This window comes from Camelina sativa, chromosome 4 (assembly GCF_000633955.1).
Source record: "Camelina sativa cultivar DH55 chromosome 4, Cs, whole genome shotgun sequence".
Taxonomy (NCBI): Eukaryota; Viridiplantae; Streptophyta; class Magnoliopsida; order Brassicales; family Brassicaceae; genus Camelina; species Camelina sativa.
This window is the reverse complement of record NC_025688.1, coordinates 23728591-23754422: the sequence shown is the minus strand read 5'-3', so window position 1 is coordinate 23754422 and position 25832 is coordinate 23728591. Positions and strand designations below refer to the sequence as shown.

The 25832-nt window shown below is 34.8% G+C and overlaps 3 protein-coding genes and 1 long non-coding RNA gene across 4 annotated transcripts in view; 1 reads left to right on the top strand and 3 right to left on the bottom strand.

The window, feature by feature from the left end:
• On the bottom strand, positions 3804 to 4933 carry LOC104782101 (aquaporin TIP1-1). Its single transcript, XM_010506926.2, has 2 exons — positions 4459 to 4933; positions 3804 to 4377 (listed from the first exon to the last, which is right to left on the bottom strand). The coding sequence occupies exons 1-2, from the start codon at positions 4840 to 4842 to the stop codon at positions 4006 to 4008; spliced, it is 756 nt and encodes a 251-aa protein (XP_010505228.1). The 5' UTR covers positions 4843 to 4933; the 3' UTR covers positions 3804 to 4005.
• Positions 10744 to 11201, bottom strand: LOC109132620. Its single transcript, XR_002037633.1, has 3 exons — positions 11145 to 11201; positions 10890 to 10993; positions 10744 to 10800 (listed from the first exon to the last, which is right to left on the bottom strand). It is a non-coding gene; the product is annotated as an uncharacterized LOC109132620 (long non-coding RNA).
• Positions 12138 to 13871, bottom strand: LOC104784228 (cactin-like). Its single transcript, XM_010509283.1, has 2 exons — positions 13163 to 13871; positions 12138 to 13075 (listed from the first exon to the last, which is right to left on the bottom strand). The coding sequence occupies exons 1-2, from the start codon at positions 13869 to 13871 to the stop codon at positions 12138 to 12140; spliced, it is 1647 nt and encodes a 548-aa protein (XP_010507585.1).
• The window catches only part of LOC104784227 (protein SHOOT GRAVITROPISM 6-like), a 15687-nt gene continuing 6052 nt past the window's right edge, over positions 16198 to 25832 (top strand). The window contains exons 1-31 of the mRNA XM_010509282.2: positions 16198 to 16426; positions 16648 to 16738; positions 16842 to 16896; positions 17000 to 17131; positions 17583 to 17654; positions 18136 to 18226; positions 18341 to 18436; positions 18864 to 18942; positions 19026 to 19089; positions 19400 to 19503; positions 19729 to 19834; positions 19980 to 20069; positions 20216 to 20293; positions 20573 to 20640; positions 20728 to 20827; positions 20907 to 21014; positions 21665 to 21754; positions 21833 to 21898; positions 21982 to 22077; positions 22173 to 22247; positions 22396 to 22455; positions 22722 to 22811; positions 22991 to 23112; positions 23580 to 23709; positions 23788 to 23867; positions 24199 to 24334; positions 24601 to 24682; positions 24856 to 25001; positions 25090 to 25170; positions 25279 to 25379; positions 25816 to 25829. Of these exons, the coding sequence (XP_010507584.1) occupies positions 16387 to 16426; positions 16648 to 16738; positions 16842 to 16896; positions 17000 to 17131; positions 17583 to 17654; positions 18136 to 18226; positions 18341 to 18436; positions 18864 to 18942; positions 19026 to 19089; positions 19400 to 19503; positions 19729 to 19834; positions 19980 to 20069; positions 20216 to 20293; positions 20573 to 20640; positions 20728 to 20827; positions 20907 to 21014; positions 21665 to 21754; positions 21833 to 21898; positions 21982 to 22077; positions 22173 to 22247; positions 22396 to 22455; positions 22722 to 22811; positions 22991 to 23112; positions 23580 to 23709; positions 23788 to 23867; positions 24199 to 24334; positions 24601 to 24682; positions 24856 to 25001; positions 25090 to 25170; positions 25279 to 25379; positions 25816 to 25829 (2743 nt within the window). The 5' untranslated portion in view covers positions 16198 to 16386. The remainder of the gene's footprint in view (positions 16427 to 16647; positions 16739 to 16841; positions 16897 to 16999; positions 17132 to 17582; positions 17655 to 18135; positions 18227 to 18340; positions 18437 to 18863; positions 18943 to 19025; positions 19090 to 19399; positions 19504 to 19728; positions 19835 to 19979; positions 20070 to 20215; positions 20294 to 20572; positions 20641 to 20727; positions 20828 to 20906; positions 21015 to 21664; positions 21755 to 21832; positions 21899 to 21981; positions 22078 to 22172; positions 22248 to 22395; positions 22456 to 22721; positions 22812 to 22990; positions 23113 to 23579; positions 23710 to 23787; positions 23868 to 24198; positions 24335 to 24600; positions 24683 to 24855; positions 25002 to 25089; positions 25171 to 25278; positions 25380 to 25815; positions 25830 to 25832) is intronic.

Here is a 25832-nt window from a genome sequence, read left to right as displayed (position 1 = left end):
TTTCTAAACGTGTGGATCTAAAACCAAATAAGTATATGGATAAAAGTGTCAATAATTGGGTACATGTGTTGACTATGCTGGTAATCATGAATTTCCCAAATTTTATGAGAAAAGAAATGATTTTGTTATTGGAGTTTGATGGGTTAACAAGTTGTGTGGTAGTCTAAAAAAGGTTTTTCAGTGGAAGAATGTGAAGAAGTTGACGAGGAAAAAGAAGAAAAAGAGTATAACGAAGAATCAAACGGTAAAAGTTACGATGACAATTAACATAAAATTTGATAATGAAAATGATAAGAAAAAATATGAAGAATAAGAAAACATTGAATAAAAAACATGAAAACATAGGTGGTAGCGATCAATTAAAGATGAAAACTAGTTAGATTCATGATTATAAAATTGTTTCGTTTTTCTGGTGGTCAAAAAAATGGTTTAGGATATGTGAGGTTATCAGTTTGATTTGCCTCGTCTGGACGTCAAGTTAAATTTATGATTTTTTTATCAGATTTGATTTTATAACACAACTGATTTTTATATTTTAAAAAATTGTGTATCTGAAATTTAATTTTTTTTTTTAGTACCAATTTTAATTTTTTTTATGAGATAATATTTTATTACCGTAATCAATCATATATAATTTTTATCAAAATATATCAAATAAATGCGTGGGTTCAAAACCTAGTGTCTTAAAACGTTATCTCCAATGTTTTCCAAGTTTTGTGTCATTTCTTGTCGAAAAGAATGATGGAATAGTGCAAAGCTGCTAGTTTTCTCGAGATCACATTACTAACTAACAGAGGTTCAAAAGCTCAGCTTTCTTACGGTTTCTCGAGATAATGCACTTTGGACAAGTGATAGAAAAATATGTGTTAAATGTATATGAAGGTGAGATCTATGTTGAGTTGGATTTGGTTTAGCAACAGAAATTAAATCTTTTAAAAACAATATAAACCAACAAGATTGGTCTACAACCACATAAACTTGTAATTAGAACTTAGCGTAGAATTTATATGATGTCAATACAGAAAACGTTAAACCTTAACTCATACCGGAAACAAAAGCGACCAAAACATACAAGTAACTCTAAACCGAAAAAAATAACTTAAGTTCGAAAGCTAAAGACTCACTCAGGGAAGAAAATTGTCAAAGTAGGGTGTTGTCCCACCTCTGAAAAAATATGGTTTAATAACATGTTGTAAATGTTAGATAGAGAAGTGACGTTATCGTTGGAGTAAAAGAAGCAAAACTTTAAAATAAAAGAATGTTTTGGCACCGCCGCACCGGCCCATTCCAATTCGAAGAGTTAACAAATTATCTACTCCACAAACCCTACAACGTGTGTAATCAGTTTTAACTTTTAGTAAATATAAAGCCTTTTCGTTAATATATCAGTCATGTGGTATTATTCTACTCACTACAACTTTGATTTTTTTATGTTTAAGTACTCAAGTTCTCTCATACTACCTATCATAGTTCAACAAAAATCGTAAGGGTAACAAAACTACTATTCCCTTGAAGGCTGGAATACTAGTTCTAAATATAATTTGGAAGAAGCCATATTGTTGTTGAAGAAAATCTAATGATGAAGATCTGTGGAAAATGGGACCTAACATCAATAATTTATGCAAAGGTCCCCTCATCTATTTACTTTTTAGCCGATAGCGACCAGCTGTCCTCTTTTACTGTCGATTTTTCAATCACTTTTGATTAGTTTTTTTTGGCCTTGTCCCTCGTGCGAATCTGTATCCCATATTGGCATATTGTTTTTATTAATGACAATTTTAACGTTTGTGACATATAATTTGTTGCCAATAACGTGGTTAAATAAGTTCTCTGTTTTCATCTCCACAAACCACAATAGCGGGGAGATAAAAGGGGAATGCTACCAACAAGTTTGATCTAAATTGCTTTTAGGTATATTAGAGAACTAGAAATTAAATCTAGTAAAATCTAAAACTACATATTATAGAGATTAGTGCAACTAGGCAGCTAGTCGTTTTTTTCAAGTCAAATACGAAGCGGTTAGATGGGGTTCGAGTTTCACTTGAGATTGAATTCTTAGTTTCGATTTTGCGGGTAACCCTGTCCGTGTGCGTATAAGCAAAGTTTGTGTTTAGATCATGTGACCGACCTCTTTTTTCAATTTATTAGATTTTGTGAGAGCCATATGATTGATAAGGTCTGGTATGAGTTATGTGTGTACTCTTATTATACTATTCACTCACAAAAAGTTGATGGCAAATTACAAATTTCTCGGGAAAAGGGAAAGAGAAACAGAAAATTGGGTTAAAGTTTCCAAAATGGCACATGGGTAGTGAATTATCGAACATTCTGGATTAGTATATTACTATATACCACTTTTTTTCTTTCACCAAAATCATACAACAGAATGAATCTTAATGGCCTGTTTAAGCTTCAGTTAAATCTTAATTCAATTATAGGTTATGTTGATGACATTGGAAAGATACTCAACAGTACACACAAATGTAACGAGCCATGCATATATACTTACGATGATGTTTTGTATAACAAACAAGTAATCATAAGATACATTAGTACATTACCATGTCTACAATTGAACCAGTACGTGTACGATTCTGCTTGTGCGACCAAAATTTAAATTTCAAACTTTTCTTGATTTGTAGAAGAAAAGAAGAATGAATAGTAAGGAAGATGCTAAAAATTGGCGCAGGCGTTTTCACGTGCTTATGTACATCGATCCGTATCCATTTGGCCAAAGATTTTGAATCTATCTAATGCCAAACCAAAAAGAATTCGAATTATGGAACGTAGCATGTCGATGACAAAGACCGATAGGTCCCTATGATACTCCTCGCCGACATATCGGAACAAAAACGAAGACACAAGCCAGATGTAAACACAGAGACACTTCTTCGGATGGCTTGATTTGGTCCAGACCAGTTCAAAAGGATTTTGTAAAAGTAAAACAAGAGAAGCAAGTGTTTGATAGATTTTTACCGCACACGAAAAAAAGAAAAGTGTTTGCCTAAATAACCTAATAGATAGAACTCACCAAAGAGTAGCCTTCCATATATATATATTCACCTCGTTCCACTCCAACCTTAGCATTCGTGTCATAAATAATGTAATTATGTCAACTGATTCATTCTACTTTCGATACCCAATTGTGCTTCGCATCATTGCCGTTAACCAGTTATAGTCTCATTGTTATCCAATTACATATTTAACTAGATCCTAATTTAGACGTTTTACGTGATAAACGTCAGGTTGTTGACTTGACCACAACATCATATAATCTCGGGTATGATTGAAATCTACGTTTGCAAAACAATAATACTGCATTAAATAAGTAAAATAATTTTCTCGTTGTTATTTCATTAATTTTCACAACTTTTACAAAATGCAAATACACATGGACAGAAAACTACAAAAGCCGTATATATCACTACTACTCTCACTGACTGACCCACAATTTCATTTTACTCCCTTATTGCAAAACGTACGCCAACAATCGCAACTTTCAACTTTCTACATGCGTATACGATTTTTTTTTTTTTGACACTAACAGATCAAAACTTGTAACAAAGCTTCTCTAGCTAGGCGTTATATCCTTAGCACCACAATAGTTTTATAGGTTAAATTAAGTACTCATAATTCGTTTTCTCATTTCTTAAAATTTGACATATTTCAATAGTTCATTATGCTATCTAATGTAACTAATTTTAGATATATGTACTACTCCATGTCTCCATTTATCAACTAATAAAACTGATGTGGAAATTAAAAATTTGGAAAAAAATGACAAGACTGGAACACTTGAACACTTAAGATGAGATGGACACATAATTCACATTATAGTAGTTGCAATTACCACTCTTGAAATCAACGGACAAGGATTCATCTAGAAGATCATCCAACGGTCATAAACCCCTTGATGGTTCGAAATTACACAAACGGAATAAAATACAAAAACATTAAAATTCAAAGACGGATAAAATTACACAAGAGAGAAAAAGAGAGATTAATTCAGTAGTCGGTGGTTGGGAGCTGCTCGTGGGTGGTGTTGATGAAGAAAACCTCGTAGATGAGTCCGGCGATTCCACCGCCAACAAGAGGTCCGGCCCAGTAGACCCAGTGGTTGGTCCACGTCCAGCTCACCACCGCTGGTCCGAAAGCCACGGCGGGATTCATGGAGGCACCAGAGAAAGCTCCTCCAGCTAAGATGTTGGCTCCAACTATGAAACCAATTGCGATGGGAGCGATTGTTCCAAGACTCCCGTTTTTGGGGTCAATGGCGGTGGCGTAGACGGTGTAAACAAGCCCGAATGTCATCACGATCTCGAAAACGAAAGCGTTCAACACTCCTACTCCGGCAGAGAGTCCAAAAGCCGGCACAGCCTAAAAATTTCCAAAACGTTAATTAGTTACTTGACGGAGAAGATAGGTCAAAAACAGATAAAAATAACTAATTTGACATACCAAGCCGCCGGTGGCGAATTTGAGGATGAGACAAGCGACGACTGAGCCGAGGAGCTGCGCGATCCAGTAAAGGATACCACGGAGAAGAGTGATGTTACCACCAACGAAAGCGCCGAAAGTGACGGCAGGGTTAACGTGCCCACCGGAGATGTTAGCACCAACGGAGACAGCTACAAAAAGTCCAAAGGCATGAGCCAGTGCAGCAGCTACGAGACCGGAAGGAGTAGTGGCTCCGTTTTCAGTGAGCTTGTTAAAAGCCATGCCAGAGCCTGAACCAGCGACGACAAAGATCAAAGTTGAAATGAACTCAGCCAACGCTGCCTTCAAGGCGTCGGGACGGGTCGCCTCATCTGGACGGCCAACGGCGATGTTTCTGATCGGCATGATCGGACGGATGGCTGAGATTAAATCGTCTTAGATGTTAGAAGAGTGAGGGAGATGTGATTGATGATGAGTTCCTCTGTTCTACTCTGTGCTCTTACTTATATCTGAGGTGGCGCCTTCTTTGTGACTTGTTACCGGTTGAGAAATTATTTAGAAATAATAAATAAAAATTTTAATTTTTGTTGAAAATTATGTGATTGGAGCGGGTAGAGATTTAAATTTGTTTTAAATAATTATGGGAACAGGCTAAACAAGTACATCGCTATGATTCCAGCGAAGCGGAACCGACCAATCTACGTGGCGGATAATGACTTGTCATGTTTGTACATGTATAGAGGTTTTGTCCTTTTTCATATTCTCTCTCTCGAATGATCTAAAGAGGAAAATACAAGTTTATTCTAGTAATTTTCTCCAACTATTTTGCTAAGAGTTTTTGTTTTTTAACTTAGTGGTAGAATCTTATCTTTCGAATAATATACATATATGTTGTAAATACAAATCAAGCTCCAGAACAAAAATTATACTAAAGAGTGGTTACTAATTCATATGTTTAGTCATTTGTTTCTTCCTTATTTATTATTTGTCGTTGTTTTCTTTGTTATATTGTCGTTGTTTTCTCTTGGGTCTGTGTACTTGAAACATAAATAATTCTGTGTGGATAAAGTCATGGATAGTTTTGTGAATTTGATATTCGTAGTGACATTACATGTTAACCATATCTTATGATTTTAAAAAATATATATATTATCGTTAACTGGAATTATGTAACACAAATGACATCTATGCCAAACCATCCACTTTATCGTAATTCTTCCAATTCGCCCTCCACGTATACGAAGAAATTATAAGATGTTATCTTGTTTATGGCGCCAAATTTTCTATGATTGTAAGAAAAAAAGGAAAAAGAATGATAATATTTTGTTTATGGCACCAAATTCTAACATTCCAGACCGTCTCACAGTTTTTCACATATCATACAAATAGATAATATATAATATTTTAGCATTTTATTTTGTAGACCAATAATCTATATATTAGACAAAAAGTATTGTGTGACGGCCCTCCACTTAAGGAAAAAAATCATTTATGAATGTCCTACCACCACGATGCAATCTGTCCCTTTTGGGTGGTTTTGGTTTAGGTTTATTATTCGGCTGATTGGTACTGCTAGAAAGTGATTATTCTTGATTAGAAAATGCAACAGTTAAATTGAATAATAATAATCCAAAGACGCGATAAATTAGTTCGTTATTTTATTTGAAAACTATTTATAAAAAATAATTTCGAATAGTTTGGCAATTTTTTCTTAATTACAAGTATATAAAGTTTTAAAAATATATTTTTAAACCATCTTGATGTTTTTTTTAACTGTTGGAAGTTTCAACTTTTAACAACTTAACTAATTTTCTTTACATAAAAAAAGATCCCGATGGTTTATATAAATTCGAAGGGTTTAAAGCGATTGACTTATGTATAACACAAATAAAACCGTGGATATCTATTACACTGTCTCTTTCCAAAATTTGTTTCTATAATCTCTTCAAACGAATTGTGACCTGTGAATGATATAAACATGTGAAACTTTTTATTTGATGTAAGTCGTGTGATTTTAGAATAACCTAGATGGGGATGGATTGTTAGGTAGATCCATTGTTTTTGGGTGGATCGCATTAATGAATAGTTATGGTGCACATCAGATGGCATGCACACATGATACATGCGAACGTTCTATACTTGTAGTGATGACTGTTCCAGTATATATTTACATGTCACATGTACATACTTTTTTTCTTGTCAACACATGTACATACTTCTCAAAAACATAGTAGTCATAGTAGTATCTCCAAAACATTTAACCCTCGGAATTCCCCTACTTTGTGACAATTTCAATGTCCTTAATGCTTTCCTCGCTCAAATTTAAAACTTTTTTTGAAAAGATGCATTTTTGGACCGTTCACCTTACCTAATATAAGTTTATAACTAGTTATAAGATTTCAAAGCATTAATTATCCTAAACGTTGAAAGAGCCAAACATATACGTGGACATAAATAAAGTCATTCAATTTTTTTTTAACAATACTAATTTGAAGTTTTGAACCATCATATTTATTTAAATGGAACCACAATGTATATTTTAGACAAAAAAACTTGAACAAAAATATGTATTAAACATTTTTCTGTAGATATATGAAAACGATTTTTAAAAAAGGAATCAAAAGTGACATCATCTTACCAAATAACAATACTATTTTTTTTTCGTTAACTAGGAAAATGATTAGGTTTGGTAAGTTTGGGCATATTCTCTCTCTCTCTTTCTCAAGTTTGTGAATTGTGGGGTTGTGGCCGGTGTACTATTATATTCAAGTGCTCTAATTTAAATCATTGTTCATTTCTACGTTAATTAAAATAAAAGAAATGATTTTTTTTTTTAATGAAAATATTGTTACTGTGGGAAGAAGACTGGCAAAAATGATATAAGGCGCACGAATCGCTATGATCATTATAAGAAGAAAGAAGGTTTTAATTTCGGTTTTTGCTAGAGAGTACACATTTTTTTGGGGACAACACACGTCTATGTGCTGGATCATGTTTGGTTTTTAGATGGTTTTCACAAATCAAAGATAGAATTAAGAGGGTTAATTTAACGTTTATGGTTTCTGGATCTGAAATAGAGACTTGTAGCTCGTTCAATGCTAGAGTTTTGTTGATATTGAGTTAACAGGCTTTTAATGTCACGACAGAATCTTACTGTAAGATTGTCGAAATAATATATAGTGAACGTCTGTACGTTGATTTTTTTTTTGTTTCTTGAAAATGCTTGGTTAAAATGATAGTTTATTTATTTAAGTTAAAATTACTCATGTTAGACCAATACGAGTATTCATCTAACAAAATTAATAAACAACAGAAGGTAATTATTCATATATTAGATCCAAAATAGTTAAGTCGACAAAAAGAGGGGAAAAAAGCAACAATAAATTTTAAATATGATCGTAAGCCGGCTAACTACAATCCACACCGCCCAATCTATCCATCCGGCCGGCCAATAGAAAAACAAAAATAGAGTTTTTTTTTCCATGAAAAAGAGTTCACATCACATTATTATTGTTGACTATAAATAACACATTTTTTTGTCGACGACTTATACTTTGCGTTTTTCAAACTTTTTGTAGTCAAAACCGTACTTAGTCACCAATCAGTTGTTTTNAAATTTGCAGTTTTAAAAAAAAAAAAAAAAAAAAGATTTGCGTTTTTGTCTAATGGATTATACACTGAACCGTTCTTGTAAGAGCTATCTCTCTTTTACCCAGCGGTTTTGAAAAACGCAAAGATAATATATTGTTAATAATTAAAATAATATGTTTTCTATACTACTCCACTATTTTACAAAGAGAGCAAATACAAAAAGTTTAAAACATTATTCTTATCTCCTATTTCTTCTCTCACTTACATATTACCTTTTTTATTAAACTTTTTTTGTTGAACAACTGATACTATTATATTAGATTAAAGAGTTTAGTTTAATACGGTTACATATATCTGCATAAGATTAAAACTGGAACTTTACATCCCCTTAACATTCTACTACCTTTTTTATCAAACATATGTAGCATTTGATTGATAAGGTATTTTTCAAATGATTAAATACAATAAATATATTAGTTAAATAATTTAATAGTTTTTTCACCAAAAAAAATATAATTTCATGTAATAGTTGATGTAAATAATTATAAATTCAGTTTCTATGTTAACAAATAAATTTGTAACATGTGGTTGCAAATACAGTAAATATAAATCTTATTAATAATAATGTAGATAGTATTATTGTAAATAGCAAGATTAACAAAATCATGAGTTTAAATTTATTAATTAAATTATAATTTGCACATTTTTGTATTTTTTATCATTTAAATATTTAATTATGTACCGCAAATAGTTTTTTTTCACCAATCAAACATTATTCTATACCGCTTATTTTGTACAAACCGCACTTATCCCGCAATATATTTCTCTTGCACATACTGCAATTGAATCGTACCGCACTGTAATACCGCTTTCCCTGCACAACCAAAATTGCGATTACTATTCGAACCCAAATAATTTTTATAAACGTGATAAAAAATATTTAAATATATTTGGCTCCTCAAGGCGAAAATAGTATAATCACGTTGACAAATTAAGATATTATAAAATACGTGGCGTTGGCAATCATCTTAACCACAAGTTTTTTTTCGTTTCACTTTAAAAACTATACAGTAGTTAAAATGTTAAATAATCAGAGTTAATTATTTTTAAAAAGTAAAAATACAATTAGAAGGAACTTCAGAACTTGCATGTAGATTTGGGTATCATAAATCGGCTTAACTGAGTGAATATTTGCAGCTTAAAAAACCCATTGTAGCTGATTAGTTTTTTTTTTCTTCTGATAAGAGCTAAATTATTTTGCGTTGAAAAGAAGAGAGTTTGATCAAACCATCCTTGCAGAGAAAACTGGCCTTGAAAAACCCTTAGACAACATTGTAATTTGTAAACCAGCCAAGCTGGTAAGCTGATATTGGAAGCACATACAAGAAACTTCATTTCTAAGGGTTTGGTAGATTCTCTATTATGGTTGTTTGATCTAAATGCATATGTTCTTTTTTTATTACTGATCCATGTAGATGTAAGTAAGATATCCCACTTAGCTCTTTTTTTAATTCATTTTTCTGTGCCTTACGGTTTAGCAACCAATTGCCCTTTTTTTTCTTTTCTGGCTAGTACTTATCATCTTTCAAACTTTTGCAGATGATCTTCAAGGTTTTATAACTCTAACATTCAAGTGTGCTTTCTTCAGAGGATTTACAAAGGCAATCTGAAGAATATTATTGATTCACCAAGGCGTGTTGGTCAATTGGCAATGTTTAAAAAGATTTCGATTTTTTTTTTTGGTTCTTGAACATTCTTTGGAGATCGTTAGTGCTTATCAATGAAAAAACCATAGATTTGTATATGTTTTCTGACCAAGATTGAAAAGAATTAGGAATGAAATGGCAAACGATATCGAAATCAAAGTTTTAAAGATCAAGGTTTGATAATTTAACCCTAGGTCCATGGTATCGATATCAAAACCAATGGGTTGCTTACAAGGCAAGTCTTCATCAAACAACAAAAAGAAAGAAAAAAAAAGAGTAGCAAAGAAGAATTGTCTCGGGAAGAAGAATTCTACGATATGAAGAAGAGATTCGAAGAAGGGAAGCAGATGAAGAAAATAATGGTAAATATACTCATAAAAAAATGTCAAAGAAGGCGTGGTCTGATTAAAGTCTTGATCCAGTTTTGACTAGTACAACTAGTTGTAGTTTTATCATGACCCTTTCTAACTAGTAACTTGCAACAAAACTGTAATAACTACTATTAAACTTCAAAGATTTTTCTTGCATTGGATACGCAAAAGTTGCATACTATTTTAGTTTGATATAAACACCAAGCACATTCATAGCAAACGCATAGTAAAAGTAACATATAAAACGCCGCACAGATGTACGAAAACCATCACAGTTAAGAAAACCAAACTTTCGAGCATTCATAATTTATTATGTGATCCATATATTATATAGGTAGTACCACATTATCAGATGGATCCGGTCTTACTACGCTAGAAGTTTTGGCAAACGAACTCATGAAGAGGAGAGAGAGGGTGTGTATCTTCATGGTTCTTCTGACGATAGCTATGTGATGACGGGGAGACATAGGCTGACGCTGACCCATATGTGGGTAAGTGTACCTTATGTAGAAAGTTGCATCTCTGGCCATGAGTATATCCTTTGGCGGCTCGGCATTCCCCATAGGTTCCACAGCCACCATTAAAATCACCAATTTTGACAGATCGGGATTAGCAATACTTTCATTCTTTTCGACGAATGCAAATTCCATGTATAGACGAATCCAGTCATATTTTAGCAGCTCTGATTCTTCCACCTGAAAAAAGCAAACACATCACATATTGATCACATCAATGTCAGGAGCAAAATCAAAGTGAAACTTAACGGAGGGTCTTAATATCTTACCAGGTAGAAACGTTTCTTATCACTGAAATCATTCTCTGGAGGCCACTCAGGCAGTTCACGTCGGTAGCAATCAGGTCTTGGTCCGTAATGAAGACGCCCAGGTCCTGTTCCCCATACACAGAGAAAGTCACACGACATTTAAGTGTGCATGCATGCAGAAGGCATAAAAAGACTGGAAACTAGCTAAGGGTATATAGTATGAAAGGAATTAGAAGAATTTGTTGTTGTTATGATAGACTGGATGAGAGTACTTACGTGGATGTTTGGGCTTAAACCTAGCAGTAAACCAAGTGACGGACTTCTTTCTATGGCCTAAGTGAACAACACTAGTTTGAAATTGTCGACAGGATGGGCGACCTGGATCCTTCACAAGGAAAGTTATATGGTATGTGCGATATCCAGGTTCAGGTAGCTCATTGAGTATGTCAAGACTATCGAACTGGAGGTTCGTCCCCTGCCGTAATTAACAATTAATTAACTAATTAAGGGAAACACTCAAAGAAAATAAGGAGGAAAGAGATTAGGTTTTTAAATATTTACCTTTGACATATTAAACTTATGGACCCCAATCTTAGCATATAAGATGAGAAGGGGGAGTTCATCATCGTAATTATATTCTCTAAAACTGATAGGCGCAACTCCAACAAATCCAAAGCGTTTTGGTATCTTCAAATGATCAATTTCGAACCCCTGATTACAAATTAGGGTTACAGCTTGGTGAATCAAAACGACCTAATAAAAGAGATAAAAGAAGATGAGAGATGATTACATTATTAGATTTCCACACTTCTTCCCAATACGCGACTTCTGCCTGGTACCGCTTTTCCTCTTCTGCCTCGTACCGCTTATCCTCCTCGTCACTCTCTGCACCCATTTTTTGTCGTAATATTTCTCAACTTTGCTCGGTGGACGGAACCAATCGTTAGGGTTTTCTCAACGCGACATGACATCATTCCCTGCCTTATACACATCCCGATTCAAATCATGATTTTGGTGAATTTTGTGGAATTTAGGAAATTTATAAAATTTTAGATTTTGAGAGATTTAATTTAGAAAACTAATTTTATTCATCTTCTCCTTTTCAACCAGTCAGAGAATATTCGATATGATATTTCATTTAAAAAATAAATCAAAAATAAATTAATTGAAGTGAGTTTTTATAATTTATTTATATAGAACATAAATAGAATATATATATTAAAGGAAAAATACAGTAGTTTGTTTTCGCCAGGCCAAACGCCGATCAGTTTAACGCCTGTACCGATGTCGTTTAAAGTTGAAGTACAAATGCAGAATCCCATTCTCGAACGTGTTTTTGTAGCCTTTCTTGTGAGATTTATCCCATTCTTTATTCACGACCCGGAACGCAATGTCTTCATAAGGCGAACCAGCTTCGAACCGGATTATACAAGTTTCAGAGCTTGTCCCATCTTTTTCTATAACACAAGTGGGAACCTTAGTCTTGTCTACTAATTCCGGGTAGAAGATGTTAAACTTGTACCCTTGAACAAATTTTGGAGGCGGGTTGTGATCATAGTGTGTTTGGTTATACTTATTCCACTCGTAACCCGTGTGAACTCGGTTAAAATACTTGGGTTTTCTTGGCCGGTACTTGTCATCCCACTTGTATACCTTGGAATCAAGGTTCACTTCAGCATTAGAGCCAAATACAACATCACCTTCCTCCGTTGCTCCCATTCTTTTCATTGCCTTAAGCTCCAAGTTATCTTCCACTTGTGATGAATTTGAGTCCATTGCTTCTCTAAGCCGCTTCCTCTGTTCCTCCAACACAACCATCCGTTCCCTTTCTAGTAGGGTTTTGTCTTCATCAGGATCGATTGCTTCTTGATCACTATCATCACCGTGAATGAGCTCTGGTGAAAATGAACCAGCCTCTTCTAGTGAGGATGTTTCTTCATCATCTGAAAGATTCATGCCGTTGACCTCCTCCTCATTTTCTTCCACCACATCTGAAAGTTTCTCGAGGCGATGTTTATGTTTCCTGAGTATCTCAGCGTTTATTTCCTTCAAGCAAGCCTTTGCCTTGTATATACTGATACGTTCAAGAACCGCTTCCCAATACTCTACTACTTTGGCTGCTCCACAACGCAGCTGTGATTCAATGTCAAACTGCAGTTGTACAAGCTCCGCGTGAGTCTTCCCATCGAGAAGTTCTCTCACATCAGCTTCAACACCAGCGTGTAGTCCTCATTCTTGAGCAGCAAGCAATTCCTCCTCTCTAACTCTAGCTCGATCAAGAGCATCCTTTTTACGAGCTTCAGCTAACTCCCAGTCGCATATCACGCTAAGAGCCTCCCAATACTGTACCCGTGTTGGAGTTTTTCGATCCCAATCCAGATACATTTTGATATCATCACGAAGCTCTTCCATATCTTTAATATCAAGTCCCTTGAAAACCATGTAAGGTTCACTAAGCTCGATATTCACATCATCTGAATCATCCACGTACTTGTAGAGGACGTCGATTGGCTTCGCTCGACCTTGATCTAATCTAGTCGCTGGCCTCACCTTGCTCTGATAGAAATTGAACTTTTCCTCTTTCTTCTTCCAATCTTGAAACTCAGCTCGAGCACGTTCTCTAGCCAATAATACCATATCTTCCTCATGTCGAGCTTTCTCCACTGCACTCTCTTCTCTCCTATTCTTAACCTTTTCGTCCTCTGCCAGATTCCCCCTACGTCTTCTCCTCTCAGCTTTAACAGAGAATTCATCCGGAGATGCTCCATGGTAAACATCTTTTTCAATCTTCTTCCGCCACACGAATGTCTCGGTGAGATTCGAATCACCAGAAGGGTTTGAATCATTGGAATAACCTGACACTGACCACGTCTTAAGTTTCTTTGATGCTCTTACTGCCTTCTTCAGAGCTCTTTTGGCCATGTACTCCTTTATTTCTTCCAAGGAGGAATCATCGGATTCGTCTCTTATTCGTCTGTTCTTACTCTTACCATGAGAACCCATAATATTATAGTTGGATACGACGATCTAAGATCAGTACGGCCGGGACGGTGGTGGAAACTTCTCCTCCCCGATGATAATGGGAGCGAGTATTGGATTTTGTGATTGAAACTGATTTCAGAATATGATAGATCGAATCGTGTTTTGCTCGAGCAGTCGAGCCTTTATACCTAAGAAAAAAGTTTAACCTAGGTCCAAAACAAAAACTGAGAAAGGGTCCAAATTAAAATAGGAAATATATATGTATGAATAGGAAATTAATGTAATTTCCTATTATATAAGATAATACATTTTAAAAAAATTCTTTTAGAGAGATCGAATGTGTATGAATTTTGTGGAATTTAGGAGATTTAAGTGAATTATTAGATTTTTTCTTTTCTTTTTTGTATTTTTTTTAATAAAAAAAAGAGAAAATCTTCTTAGGAAACTTAATATTTAGAAATATGAGCTTAAGTAATTATTCAAAAGTTAATCGTTTTGGATAAAAGAATTAAGTAATTACTCAAAAGTTTATTGTCATAATAGACTTTAACCTACCCATTCTAATATTACACACTTTATCAATATTAAAATACTGGACATATCTAATTAAATCGATTAAATTATGATTATGTAAAAAAAAAAATCATACGGTATACTGCAAATTAAATCCTAAAATTAAAAATTAAATACATTATGAAATTTTAAACTCTACTCGTAAATTGAGCGAAGTGGATCATCCAAATCTATTGAGGACGCATTCTTCTTTTAGAGATGGTAACAACCGGTGGATTGTGGTGGGGCTCCTGCTTCAGCATAATGAAATCAGACTATCCACAAGGTCTTGAGGAAGCTGTGATTGCTATTTTTTTTTTTTTAAAAACTCACTTAATTTCTCAAAATTCTTCTTTTTTTTTTGGCCAAAAACAGTACAAGTCTCAAAAGTTGTTGTAAGAGGGTAATTAGCTGATCATAATGTTTCCAACAAAATTATTCATCCTTTGCACACCACCAAACATGTGTGTTGAAATTTCACAGTCACTAAGCTTAACACTTCCTTTTGAGTCAACTAGAACATTTCCATCCTAGAAAGAACATGATGGAAAAAAAAATGATGTAAATGAGGACTACACGCTGGTGTTGAAGCTGATGTGAGATTCTAAAAGCTCTTGTTCATCTTCATAAACTAGGGCACATCCATGGAAATCTTAAGGTACTTTAATACCAATTCACTTTATGTACATCATTTTTTTTTCCATCATGTTCTTTCTAGGATGGAAATGTTCTAGTTGACTCAAAAGGAAGTGTTAAGCTTAGTGACTGTGAAATTTCAACACACATGTTTGGTGGTGTGCAAAGGATGAATAATTTTGTTGGAAACATTATGATCAGCTAATTACCCTCTTACAACAACTTTTGAGACTTGTACTGTTTTTGGCCAAAAAAAAAGAAGAATTTTGAGAAATTAAGTGAGTTTTTTAGATTTTTTTTGTGTTTTTTAAAGAGAAAATCTTCTTAGCAAACTTAATATTTAAAGAGAAAAAAACTAAGAAGAATGAAGCAAACGTATGGAAATATATATATTGCTAAGTGTACTCACAAAATTACGTTAGGAAATATCTCATTATTGCTAATTAAGTGTTTATAATAACGAGATAGCCAAAACGATTTTCGAATATGGTAGAACAAAAATCATGATCTTGATCCCCAATAGGCGAATCCTCTAAATATTTACAAAGAGTATTTTGTTTATTCTTCCATAGGCTAAGCCAATGAAGCATCAGCTTGCGGTCGTATATATTATATACAAATTTCGGCCCTAGTGATTCAGAAGTTTCTTTGGTCTAGTGGTGTTAGGAATGATAGAGAAGACTTCCTTATCATGGGTTCAAACCGCCTGTAGCACATTTTCTTTTATTTTGCGTCTTTGTTTTAATAAACATTAAAAAATAGATATCTTATTGCATACAGTCACAATATTGATCATCATCCTAATTATGTCACTACTCCCATTGTTATCATATTTCATTGTATGTTTTAACTATAAGAGAAATTAATCAAGTATTATATAGGTGATGTGATGATTTATTGAAAAATTATATTACTTTTGAAAAAAAAAAAAAAGACGAACAGAGAGCACCGCTAAATAATAATTGGGCCAATAATGTGAGCATTCTTATCAATCTAAATAATTTAAACAATAGAACAAAGGAATGATCCAAAAGCAACGGGCTTAAAAAAACCCCGCTATTTTACCCGACCCGACCCGTCTTGTCGGGTATGGGTCCATTGTTTGTTCATATTGATTTGTTTCATATATTTGTTTTCTTCCCCAAAACTTTTTCCTTTTTAACATTCAAGTCCCTCCTCTCCGAGAAGAGGCGACGCTAAATTTATAACTAACGAGCTCAGAGCTCTTGATTTCTCGGTCGTAACTTTCTCCATCGGAAAAATCTTGGTCGATCACAACGGTTGAATTATTGGTATATTCCAAAATTCTGGGTTTTTGAATTAGGTGGAGGAGTTGATCGATTTTTGAATGGCTTCTTCAAGTTTGGGGAGCTCAATCCCTGCACCAGGTAACACAAACTTTTTTATTTTGCCTGAAATTTTTGATTTCAATTTTGTTTATCTGATCTCAATTGATTAGTGTATTGGTTGTTTTGCTTGAAATTTTTTGAATTGTGTAATTGGGTCAACATTGGTTTTGGCAAAGGCTATTATGTTTTTTTTTTTTTTTTGTTGATCAAGTCTTTTGATTAGGAAACGAAAAGTTTACATTTTGTTTATTTGTTGGCAGAGGCTGTTCAACTTCTGGTATCGTCTCTAGCTGATGATTCCTCTGTGGTTAGAGAAGCTTCCATGGCTTCTCTTAGAGATATTGCCTCGCTGTATGTACTGTTTTATCTTCTTTTTACTTCATTCACAAGACATGCATAATGAGTATTGGGAGATCTCTGATACTGTAACTGTTGTGTGTTTTTTTTTTCCCAGGAATCCGCTTCTGGTTCTTGATTGTTGTTATGCTGTGTCTCGTGGAGGACGAAGGGTAACGTTCTGTTTTCTTGTTTTTTTTTTTGTTTTTGGTCTCTTTTCATCGTCTTTTGTTTTCTTTTATTTGTGCGTAAATCTGTTGCTACTCGGTGTTGCAGCGGTTTGGTAACATGGCTGGGGTTTTTCAAGTAATGGCGTTTAGTGTTGGTGCGTTGGAGAAAGGGGAGAGTGATGCAGTTTTCATGGGGAAACTTGCTAAGATTGCTACAGCTGAGATAATATCTTCCAAGGTGTGTTGTGTTGTGAAGGCTTCATCATTCTTAAGTACTTCCTTTTTATACTCTGTATAGTTAGAGATTACATAGTGCAGTTCGAACCGTAGATGGAATTTTTTGGAAAGTAGCTTGTTTGAAGATGGATAGATGGTCCTCTGTGGCTTTTCACTCTTGGATATTTCTGTTTCGATGTCTGTTTTCTTCCGTATACCATCTATGTGTCGGTTACTTGCTTGAATCTAAGAAGGTTTGTAATGCGCTGGACACAAAGTGAATCATATGTTGCTCATTCCTGTAGCAGGTGTTACCTAGAAATTTGAAGTACAGAATTTAGGATTAGATGATTGAGAAATTCTCATCATACATAAGCAACGTAAACAGGGGAAACGTACTGCAATTCTTAAAAAACTTTCTCGTCGTATTTCCTGATTATTGTAGCATCTTTTAATGGTTCATCATAACGCAGGAACTAAATGCTGATTGGCAAAGGCAAGCGTCAGGGCTGCTTGTCTCAATTGGAACACATTTTCCTGATCTTGTAAGTCTTTTTTTTCCCTCTTTGCTAATTCATAGGGTAATTTTTGGACCTCTAGTACAATGCGACTGGTGGTCAGATACATTACAATCTGGATTTACATTCTGCGCTGCACGTATATGTGGATCTAAGTTTAAAGAATGATCAGTATGCTGAAGTAGGTTGTTTTTTTTTTTTTAACAATGCTGAAGTAGGTTGTTATCTTTGATAGATTGTATGACAAAAAATTTGGAGCTGATGAGAAAACCATAGTAGAGACTTGTCATCTGTCATCATGTTAATTTTTGAATTGAGGCATTTTAGATAGTGTCATGAATAAAGTTGGTCCATTGTCTCTCTACTGTCATTTTGGAGGTTGATGGAGCTTCTTTCATTAGACGCTGGCCTTGATTTTCCTTCACCAATTCTATATTTTTTTTTCTTTCTATAAAGTCCAAGTTATTGCTCTTTATTGTAATTTTGATCCTTTTAAATTGATTGACAGATGATGGACGAAATATTTCTTCATCTGTCTGGTCCGGCCACAGCTTCGCCTGCTATGGTTCAAATTCTTGCTGACTTTGCCACATCTGATGGTTAATTTCTAACTCTCATCCGCGTCCCTTTTATTTTTTTGTTTCTCATATTGGAAAGTTTATTGAAATTGCAGTTCTCTGATATTTTGAATTTCTTTCATATTTCCTTTGAAGCTTTGCAGTTCACTCCACGCCTGAAAGATGTACTTTCAAGGGTGTCGCCTATTCTTGGGAATGTTAGGGACTTACACCGACCAATATTTGCAAATGGTACAGTGAAATTTTGTAATCCGTTTTTGTTTAGGGTGTGAAACTCTTTTATAGAAACTGCTACCTTGTGCCAAATTTCCCCCCTCATATGATAAGCTGGATTTTTTTTTCCTGTACTTTGTGGTTAGTTGACTCTAATTTGGCCTAATAGAAGGGTCATCAGGTCAGAGTTTGTTTACTTGCTGAACCAATATGGCAATTTAATTCACACTAACAGAAAATTAGGTTATTAACCTGTTGATCTGTACATCTTCGCACTCTCGAAAATGGTGGAAGAGATGATCAACCTATATCATGCAATTTTGCATGTGTGCTAATATCAAACACAAGGAAGAGCTTGTATAATTCAAATATCCCAGCTAGTATCTTGCACTATCTTATTTTTGCTTATTTTGTCTCATATATTAATCATTGAATTTATGTCTAGCATTTAAGTGCTGGTCTCAGGCAGTGTGGCTATACATCACAGATCTTACATCAGATTCTCCGCTTGACAGTGATGTCATGTGAGACCACTTTCTTTGTTCTGTTTGATTTCTGCTAGTTTTTGTGTTGAACGCACTCAAGTCAATGGCTTCATTTGATGCAGGTCATTTCTGAACTCTGTTTTTGAGCTTTTGTTGAGAGTTTGGGCAATTTCTCGAGATCATAAGGTGAGTCCCTTATCTCTTTTAGTATTATTCGCCACTTTAGGTTTTAATAGTATTGTGTGTTTCAGTTAAAATTGTTCAAAAGATTACCAGGGTAAGCATATGTTTCGTAAATGTTCACAGACTGTTATTTCATAACAAAGACAATGAAGAAAGGAAAGTTTGTTTTCTGGGTTTTTTCCCCCAGTAAATTGTTTCTTTGATATTCAGAATGTAAGAAGATTAATCTCTGCAAGATTTTGCTAGTTCTGGTTGCAGACGTGCCCTCGTGACTTTAAAATGTGCTGAGTTAGTTGCTTCTCTTCTGAATAAGGTACGAGTATCTACTGTAGAGGCTTTGGGTCAGATGGTCGGTCTTATCACGCGGACACAACTGAAATCAGCATTACCACGGCTTATTCCAGCAATACTTGAACTGTAAGTTTTGTTTTTCTTCTATTTTTCGTTCTATCTCAAGCTTTACTTCTCAAAGGCCCAGAGCCCAGTAAATTCGCTGTCTGCTTAATATATTTTCCCACCAATTAAAGCTTGGGTAAGTTAGAAAGAAGTATGTACCAAGCCATGGAATGGTTTCGTGTAAACTTGTGTTTATTTTTAATTCTGAGTGTAGCATTTATTCATTCCTTTCATTTCAAATTTTAGGTATAAGAGAGACCATGACGATGCTCTTTTGGCAACGTCTAGTCTTCACAATCTTTTAAATGCCTCATTACTTTCCGAGTCTGGTCCTCCACTGCTTGAGTTTGAGGTATGGTGTTTCCATCATTTTTTGTTGCTAATATGCCTCATTATTTACAGTCATCTGGCACATTTTTATTAAAATGTGATGCGGTATTGGAAGGATAAAAATAGTTTGTTAGATAATGTGTCAGTAAAGCTTTGTTTCTTGTCAGGACCTCACAGTTGTTCTGTCAACACTTCTTCCTGTGATCGGTGTCAATAGTGAACGCAGAAGGTGCTCAGATATTTCAGTGGGACGTAAGGTAAGTGATCGCCTTCATTCAATTTTAGTTTGCAAGGTAGGGGTGAGAGTGTGCTGTTAATGTATCAGGCCTCTCTCATTTTTTTAACCTTCAGTTTGTGAGCGATGTATTAATCTTTTGCCTGTTCTTTATTACTTATGTTGCAGACATACAATGAAGTGCAGCGGTGTTTTCTGACTGTTGGCTTGGTTTACCCCGAGGATTTGTTTACATTTCTTCTTAACGTAAGGACAAACTTTGTTTGATGGATATGGTTCTAGATATTATTTTTCTATGCAATGCCAAACAGTGGCAGTACCTAGCACTTATATGAGACTTAAAAAAATTGATTGACGGAATGGTTTCGTGTAAACTCATATTAGACTTAAGAACTATTTTTTGACCAAAAAAAAAAAAAAACAAAAAAAAAGACTTAAGAACTATTTATTGCCACACCGCTGTGTGATATCTTTTACTGGCTTTTTATCCTTGAAATCCCTGTCTTCCTCGTATATTTTCACCAGAAATGCAAGTTGAAAGAAGACCCTTTGACGTTTGGTGCTCTTTGCATCTTGAAACATCTGCTTCCGAGGTGTATTTCTTAATCTTATATCAGTATAAATTTTAAATTTAGAGTTATCTGCCATCCCAACTTAATGATATTGCATCGCGTTCGGAGGTTGTTTGAAGCCTGGCACTCAAAACGGACTCTTTTGGTCGATACTGCGAGCTCTTTGTTAGATGAGCAAAGTTTAGCTGTTCGAAAAGCCCTTTCAGAGGTACCAAACTGTGATATCTTTTTCTTAGTTACTACTAAAATAGGCATGCTTTAGCATTGTTCTTCTGCTTTGATGACAGTTGATCGTGGTCATGGCTTCACACTGCTATCTGGCCGGTCCATCTGGGGAATTATTTGTTGAATACCTTGTCCGCCATTCTGCAATAGGAGAGAGTGAAAATCTGAAGGTAAGACCATATAACATAACACTTAACTTACAAAATAAGGTATGGTGCTCATGTGCCGTAGTATAACAAGAGGAAAACTAGTTTTTATGCACGAATAATATGATTACAATGGTCGGAAATAAAGAAGATTTAAATTAGAAACAGAAAGAGAAAATCGAAACAAGGGAAAAGTAGAAAAATTGAATGTTGTTTCTAGTTTCCCGATCCCTTGAGCTTGAATTGCCTTCTTTGTTGATATTTATAGAGTAAGGCAGCCTAAGTATACGTATCCTCATGTCCTGCCGAGTGTTCCAAATGCAATGAAAAATTAGTATCTTTGTTGCCGTTATCTCATGCACTTTTTCTGGTGCTTAGATATTTCATCCACCCAGCTAAAGTTTTTGTAAAAAATAAGTGACTTGTTGGCTTCATTTAAGAAAAAATCGAGAAAAGTGTTAAGGTTGACTCCTGGGTGTTGCTGTTAGTTATAACGGAACATGGTTGTTATCTTGCTCCACGTTGTGTGATTGAGTCTTCTTATTAACTTGTTCCAAGTTTTGGAGTCTTCTAAAAACTGTATATAAGGAGCAAATAACTTGAACAAGTTTGAAGTCAAGTTACTTCTATGTTTTCTTCTAGAAGTTTATGTGATCTACAAATATTTCTCTTAGGCAAAAGGGGAACCAGTTAGTCCAACACAGCTAAGAGCAGTTTGTGGAAAAGGTCTTCTGCTCTTGACCGTTACTATCCCGGAGATGGAGGTGCGATTTGTCTTTTATTATAGAACTATCCAATTATAGCTTTCAGATTTTAATGCTAAAATATATATGAAATTGCAGTACATTCTTTGGCCTTTCCTACTGAAAATGATTATCCCTAAGGTTTACACCGGCGCTGTTGCATCAGTAAGATCTTTCTTTTGCTGCCTAGATTTTTTCCTTTCAGAGATTGGACCTGAGTTAACGGTATTATTGATATAATTTGATAGATCTGTAGATGTATATCTGAACTGTGTCGACGTAGATCTTCAACCACTCCCATGTTGATCGAGTGTAAAGCTCGTGCTGATATTCCTAGCCCTGAGGTAAATTTGTTCGTATGCCCTTTCATATGATCTATAAGTTTTGTCGTGTATGGCAAGATCATAAAATTGAAAACACATATACACATATATCGCAGGAGTTGTTTACCCGTTTGGTGGTTCTTTTGCACAACCCTCTGGCTAAAGACCAATTAGCATCCCAAATTTTGACGGTAAGTTTGTGTCAGTAATTTCACAACTCCTGTTACAGACTCACATTTTATGTCCCATAATTTCAAAATGTATTCTTGTTTTCCATAAGTCTAAATGCTTTTTTAATAGCTTATTTTTATTTAACCACTCTGTTGTTACTTCCTTCAGGTCCTTGGCTATCTGTCCCCTCTTTTTCCAAAAAACATTAGCATGTTTTGGCAAGATGAGGTACACTGTTGTTTTGGCAAGATACTCTGATAGTTTTTTTTAATATATTATTTTTGGTATCCAATCAGCTACTAGAGAGCGAAAAATATGGTTAGATTGCACCGTAGTTCCTAGTATATTTACTTTTGCATCATATTTCCTCTAGATATGACTTCAATTATGACGGCTATAAGAGCTACTGAATGTTGTTGTTTTTTCTTAGTTACTCATATCAAATGTGAGTTTACCAGTAACCCTAATTATTTTTCACATTTGGTAAGCTCTAGATTCCAAAAATGAAGGCGTATGTCTTTGACACAGAAGATCTGCAGCTTGATCCAACTTACCAGGAAACATGGGATGATATGATAATTAATGTAAGCTTATTCAGCTAGTGTGAAGGAATTAAAAACATTTTTCTTAGCTGAAGTTTCTTAAAAGCCTAAACACAAGGCAATTATAAATCTATGAAATTGACTAATCAAGTTTTTTTTTTTTCTCAAGACTAATCAAGCTTGTTCTATATATGACTTGTACTCATTGTTCTGCTATACAGTTTCTAGCAGAATCACTGGATGTCACCCAGGATGCGGACTGGGTTATATCTCTTGGAAATTCTTTTGCAAAACAATACATTCTTTACACTCCGGATGATGACCATGCAGCACTTCTACACCGGTAAAATTCTTGGATTTTCATTTTGTTCTGGTCTCTAATGAAGTTGAGCTATCTCTACTTCTTATTGGTGCACTATTTTGACGTTAGTTGTTGAGCACAAATATTTGGTTTGGATTATTGATTTTTTTTTCTGACATCAAGCAGCATGTGGATCAAAATTGTCAATCTTCAAAATTAGAAAATGTATAACATTGATTGGCATTGCTTATTAATGAAGTTTATTAAAGCCACTCTAGTACCTGTAATGATTTTTGTAATGTACATTCTTTCTGTACTTTACTATCTGGCTGAAGAAGCTTGTTTTCCTTGTGATTTAAGTGCTTATTTTCAGGTTTTGATAGATGGCTGATAAGTTTTGAGTTGTCTCTGAAAGCTGCAAATAACTTTAGTTTATAGCAGACTACCAGTAATTATATTGATAATCGAGCGGAGAGCTGTTTTATAAACCTCTTCTGCTTTAATTTCAGGTGTATCGGAATACTTCTTCAGAAAGTTAATGATAGAGCGTATGTTCGTGACAAGATTGACTGGATGTACGAACAGGCTGACATTTCTATACCTGCAAATAGACTTGGTTTGGCGAAGGCCATGGGGCTGGTATTTTAAGTTTACCTATCTTTACATAGCTCAGATGTTGATTTTCACCCTATGTTAATATGCTACTTGAATGCGTAGGTTGCAGCTTCCCACTTGGACACTGTACTGGAAAAGCTGAAAATCATTGTAGATAATGTTGGGCAGAGTATTTTCCAAAGGTTTATCTTGCTTGACTTAATGAAATCATCGCCACATACACTTTCTTGATATGCCTTTATATCTGTCACTCATTGTCAAACCTATTAGTATTTTTTTTCTCTTTTAATTAACCTATATATCATCACAAATTTTCTACTTGTGGAAGGTTGTATCTTAAAGGTTGCACATTTAAAGCTGTAGTTGCACAAGCCGAAAATGTTGGTCATATTGTTATTAGCTCCTTTATTAGTCATATCGTTTCCTCCAGGCATTCTAGAGTTGGTCACGTTTACCACATGTTTGTAAAATTTATGACATAAAACTGACTTAACGTTCTCGTGTTTATTCTAGGATCTTATCTCTCTTCTCTGAGAGCTATAAAACAGAAAACAGCGATGATATACATGCTGCTTTGGCTTTGATGTATGGATATGCTGCAAAATATGCTCCCTCATCGGTTATTGAGGCCAGAATAGATGCACTTGTCGTATGTTTTTAAATCTTCATTCTTCCATCCTGCTTCTTTTTCTATTATCTGTTATAAAATTACCCGCCAGATTGACTTTGTGTCATGCTAGGAAAACCCATCTAATGAAATTAAAATATTTATGAAGAAGAACTTGGAAATCCGAATAGTTTTCTGTGGACAGACAGTGATTTATGTTGAATTGTAGTGACCATGTTACTATTTCTGCACCACTTTTACCTTTAGATTCCAATTTCATAATCAGATTTTGTTTGCATGTACCGCAGGGCACTAATATGCTTTCGCGGCTTCTTCATGTGCGGCAACAAACGGCAAAACAAGCTGTTATAACTGCTATTGATTTATTAGGTTGGTACAGCATTGAAATATAAGTGAAGGAGTCATTCTTACGATGACTGAGCGGTTTCTTTCCTCTCTTTGTTTTTTTGTATTATGTTACACCGCCCCATGTGGTGGGGGTATAATGTTTGGGACATCTTGAGAGTATATAGGATCCTGATCTCTTGCGTCTTTGTGTGAAGGTCGTGCTGTCATAAATGCTGCAGAAAGTGGTGCTACATTCCCATTGAAAAGAAGAGATCAGATGCTTGATTATATATTGACTTTGATGGGCCGAGATGAAAATGAAGGTTTTGCAGAATCTAGTCTTGAAGTTCTGCACACTCAGGTAGGGTAATCTATGCAAGAATCTGTACCATGTGGCATTTCTTTCAAACAAGCAGATACAATTTCTCTTTCTAATAAATCTTGTTCAGGCACTCGCTCTGAATGCATGCACAACACTGGTCTCTGTGGAACCGAAGCTGACCATTGAAACTCGAAATCGTGTCATGAAGGTGATTAGTTTCTCGTTTACACCGAGTATAAAAAGAAAAGAATGAAGCTAGTGCTTTATGTTTTGTATCTCTATTTTCTCTTGAATTTATGCGTGTTTTCTCGGACAGGCTACACTGGGATTCTTTGCTTTGCCTAATGATCCATCTGATGTCATCAGTCCCCTTATAGACAATCTTGTGACTCTCTTGTGTGCCATCCTCCTTACAAGGTATTTTACTTGACAGGTTATATTTGCAAATCTATTATGAGGCTGCAGCTTCTCTGAATTTTTTGGTAAGTTGCAAGTCATTTTTGTTGACCAAAAAAAAACAAGGTTGTAAGTCATTTGTTTGATCTGTTTATCATTTCCATTGATGAAATACTTTCTGTAAAACAGAAGTCTTCAGTGGAATCGTTTTCATAATATACAATTTCAGTTTTTAATCATTTATTCAAAGTGCTATCCATTACTAATTTCAAGTTGATTTTCTCTTATAAGTTCATGTGATCTGTTTAATTACCTTGCATAACATACATATTACTGATGTTAGATTAGATTCAGTGATTCTGGTTGTAGCTTTGCAATAATCTCTTATACCGAGTCCTACTACAAGTGCATGGTACCTTTTTATCCGCTTATTCAGTGATATCTGTGCATGATCTAGTGGAGAGGATGGAAGAA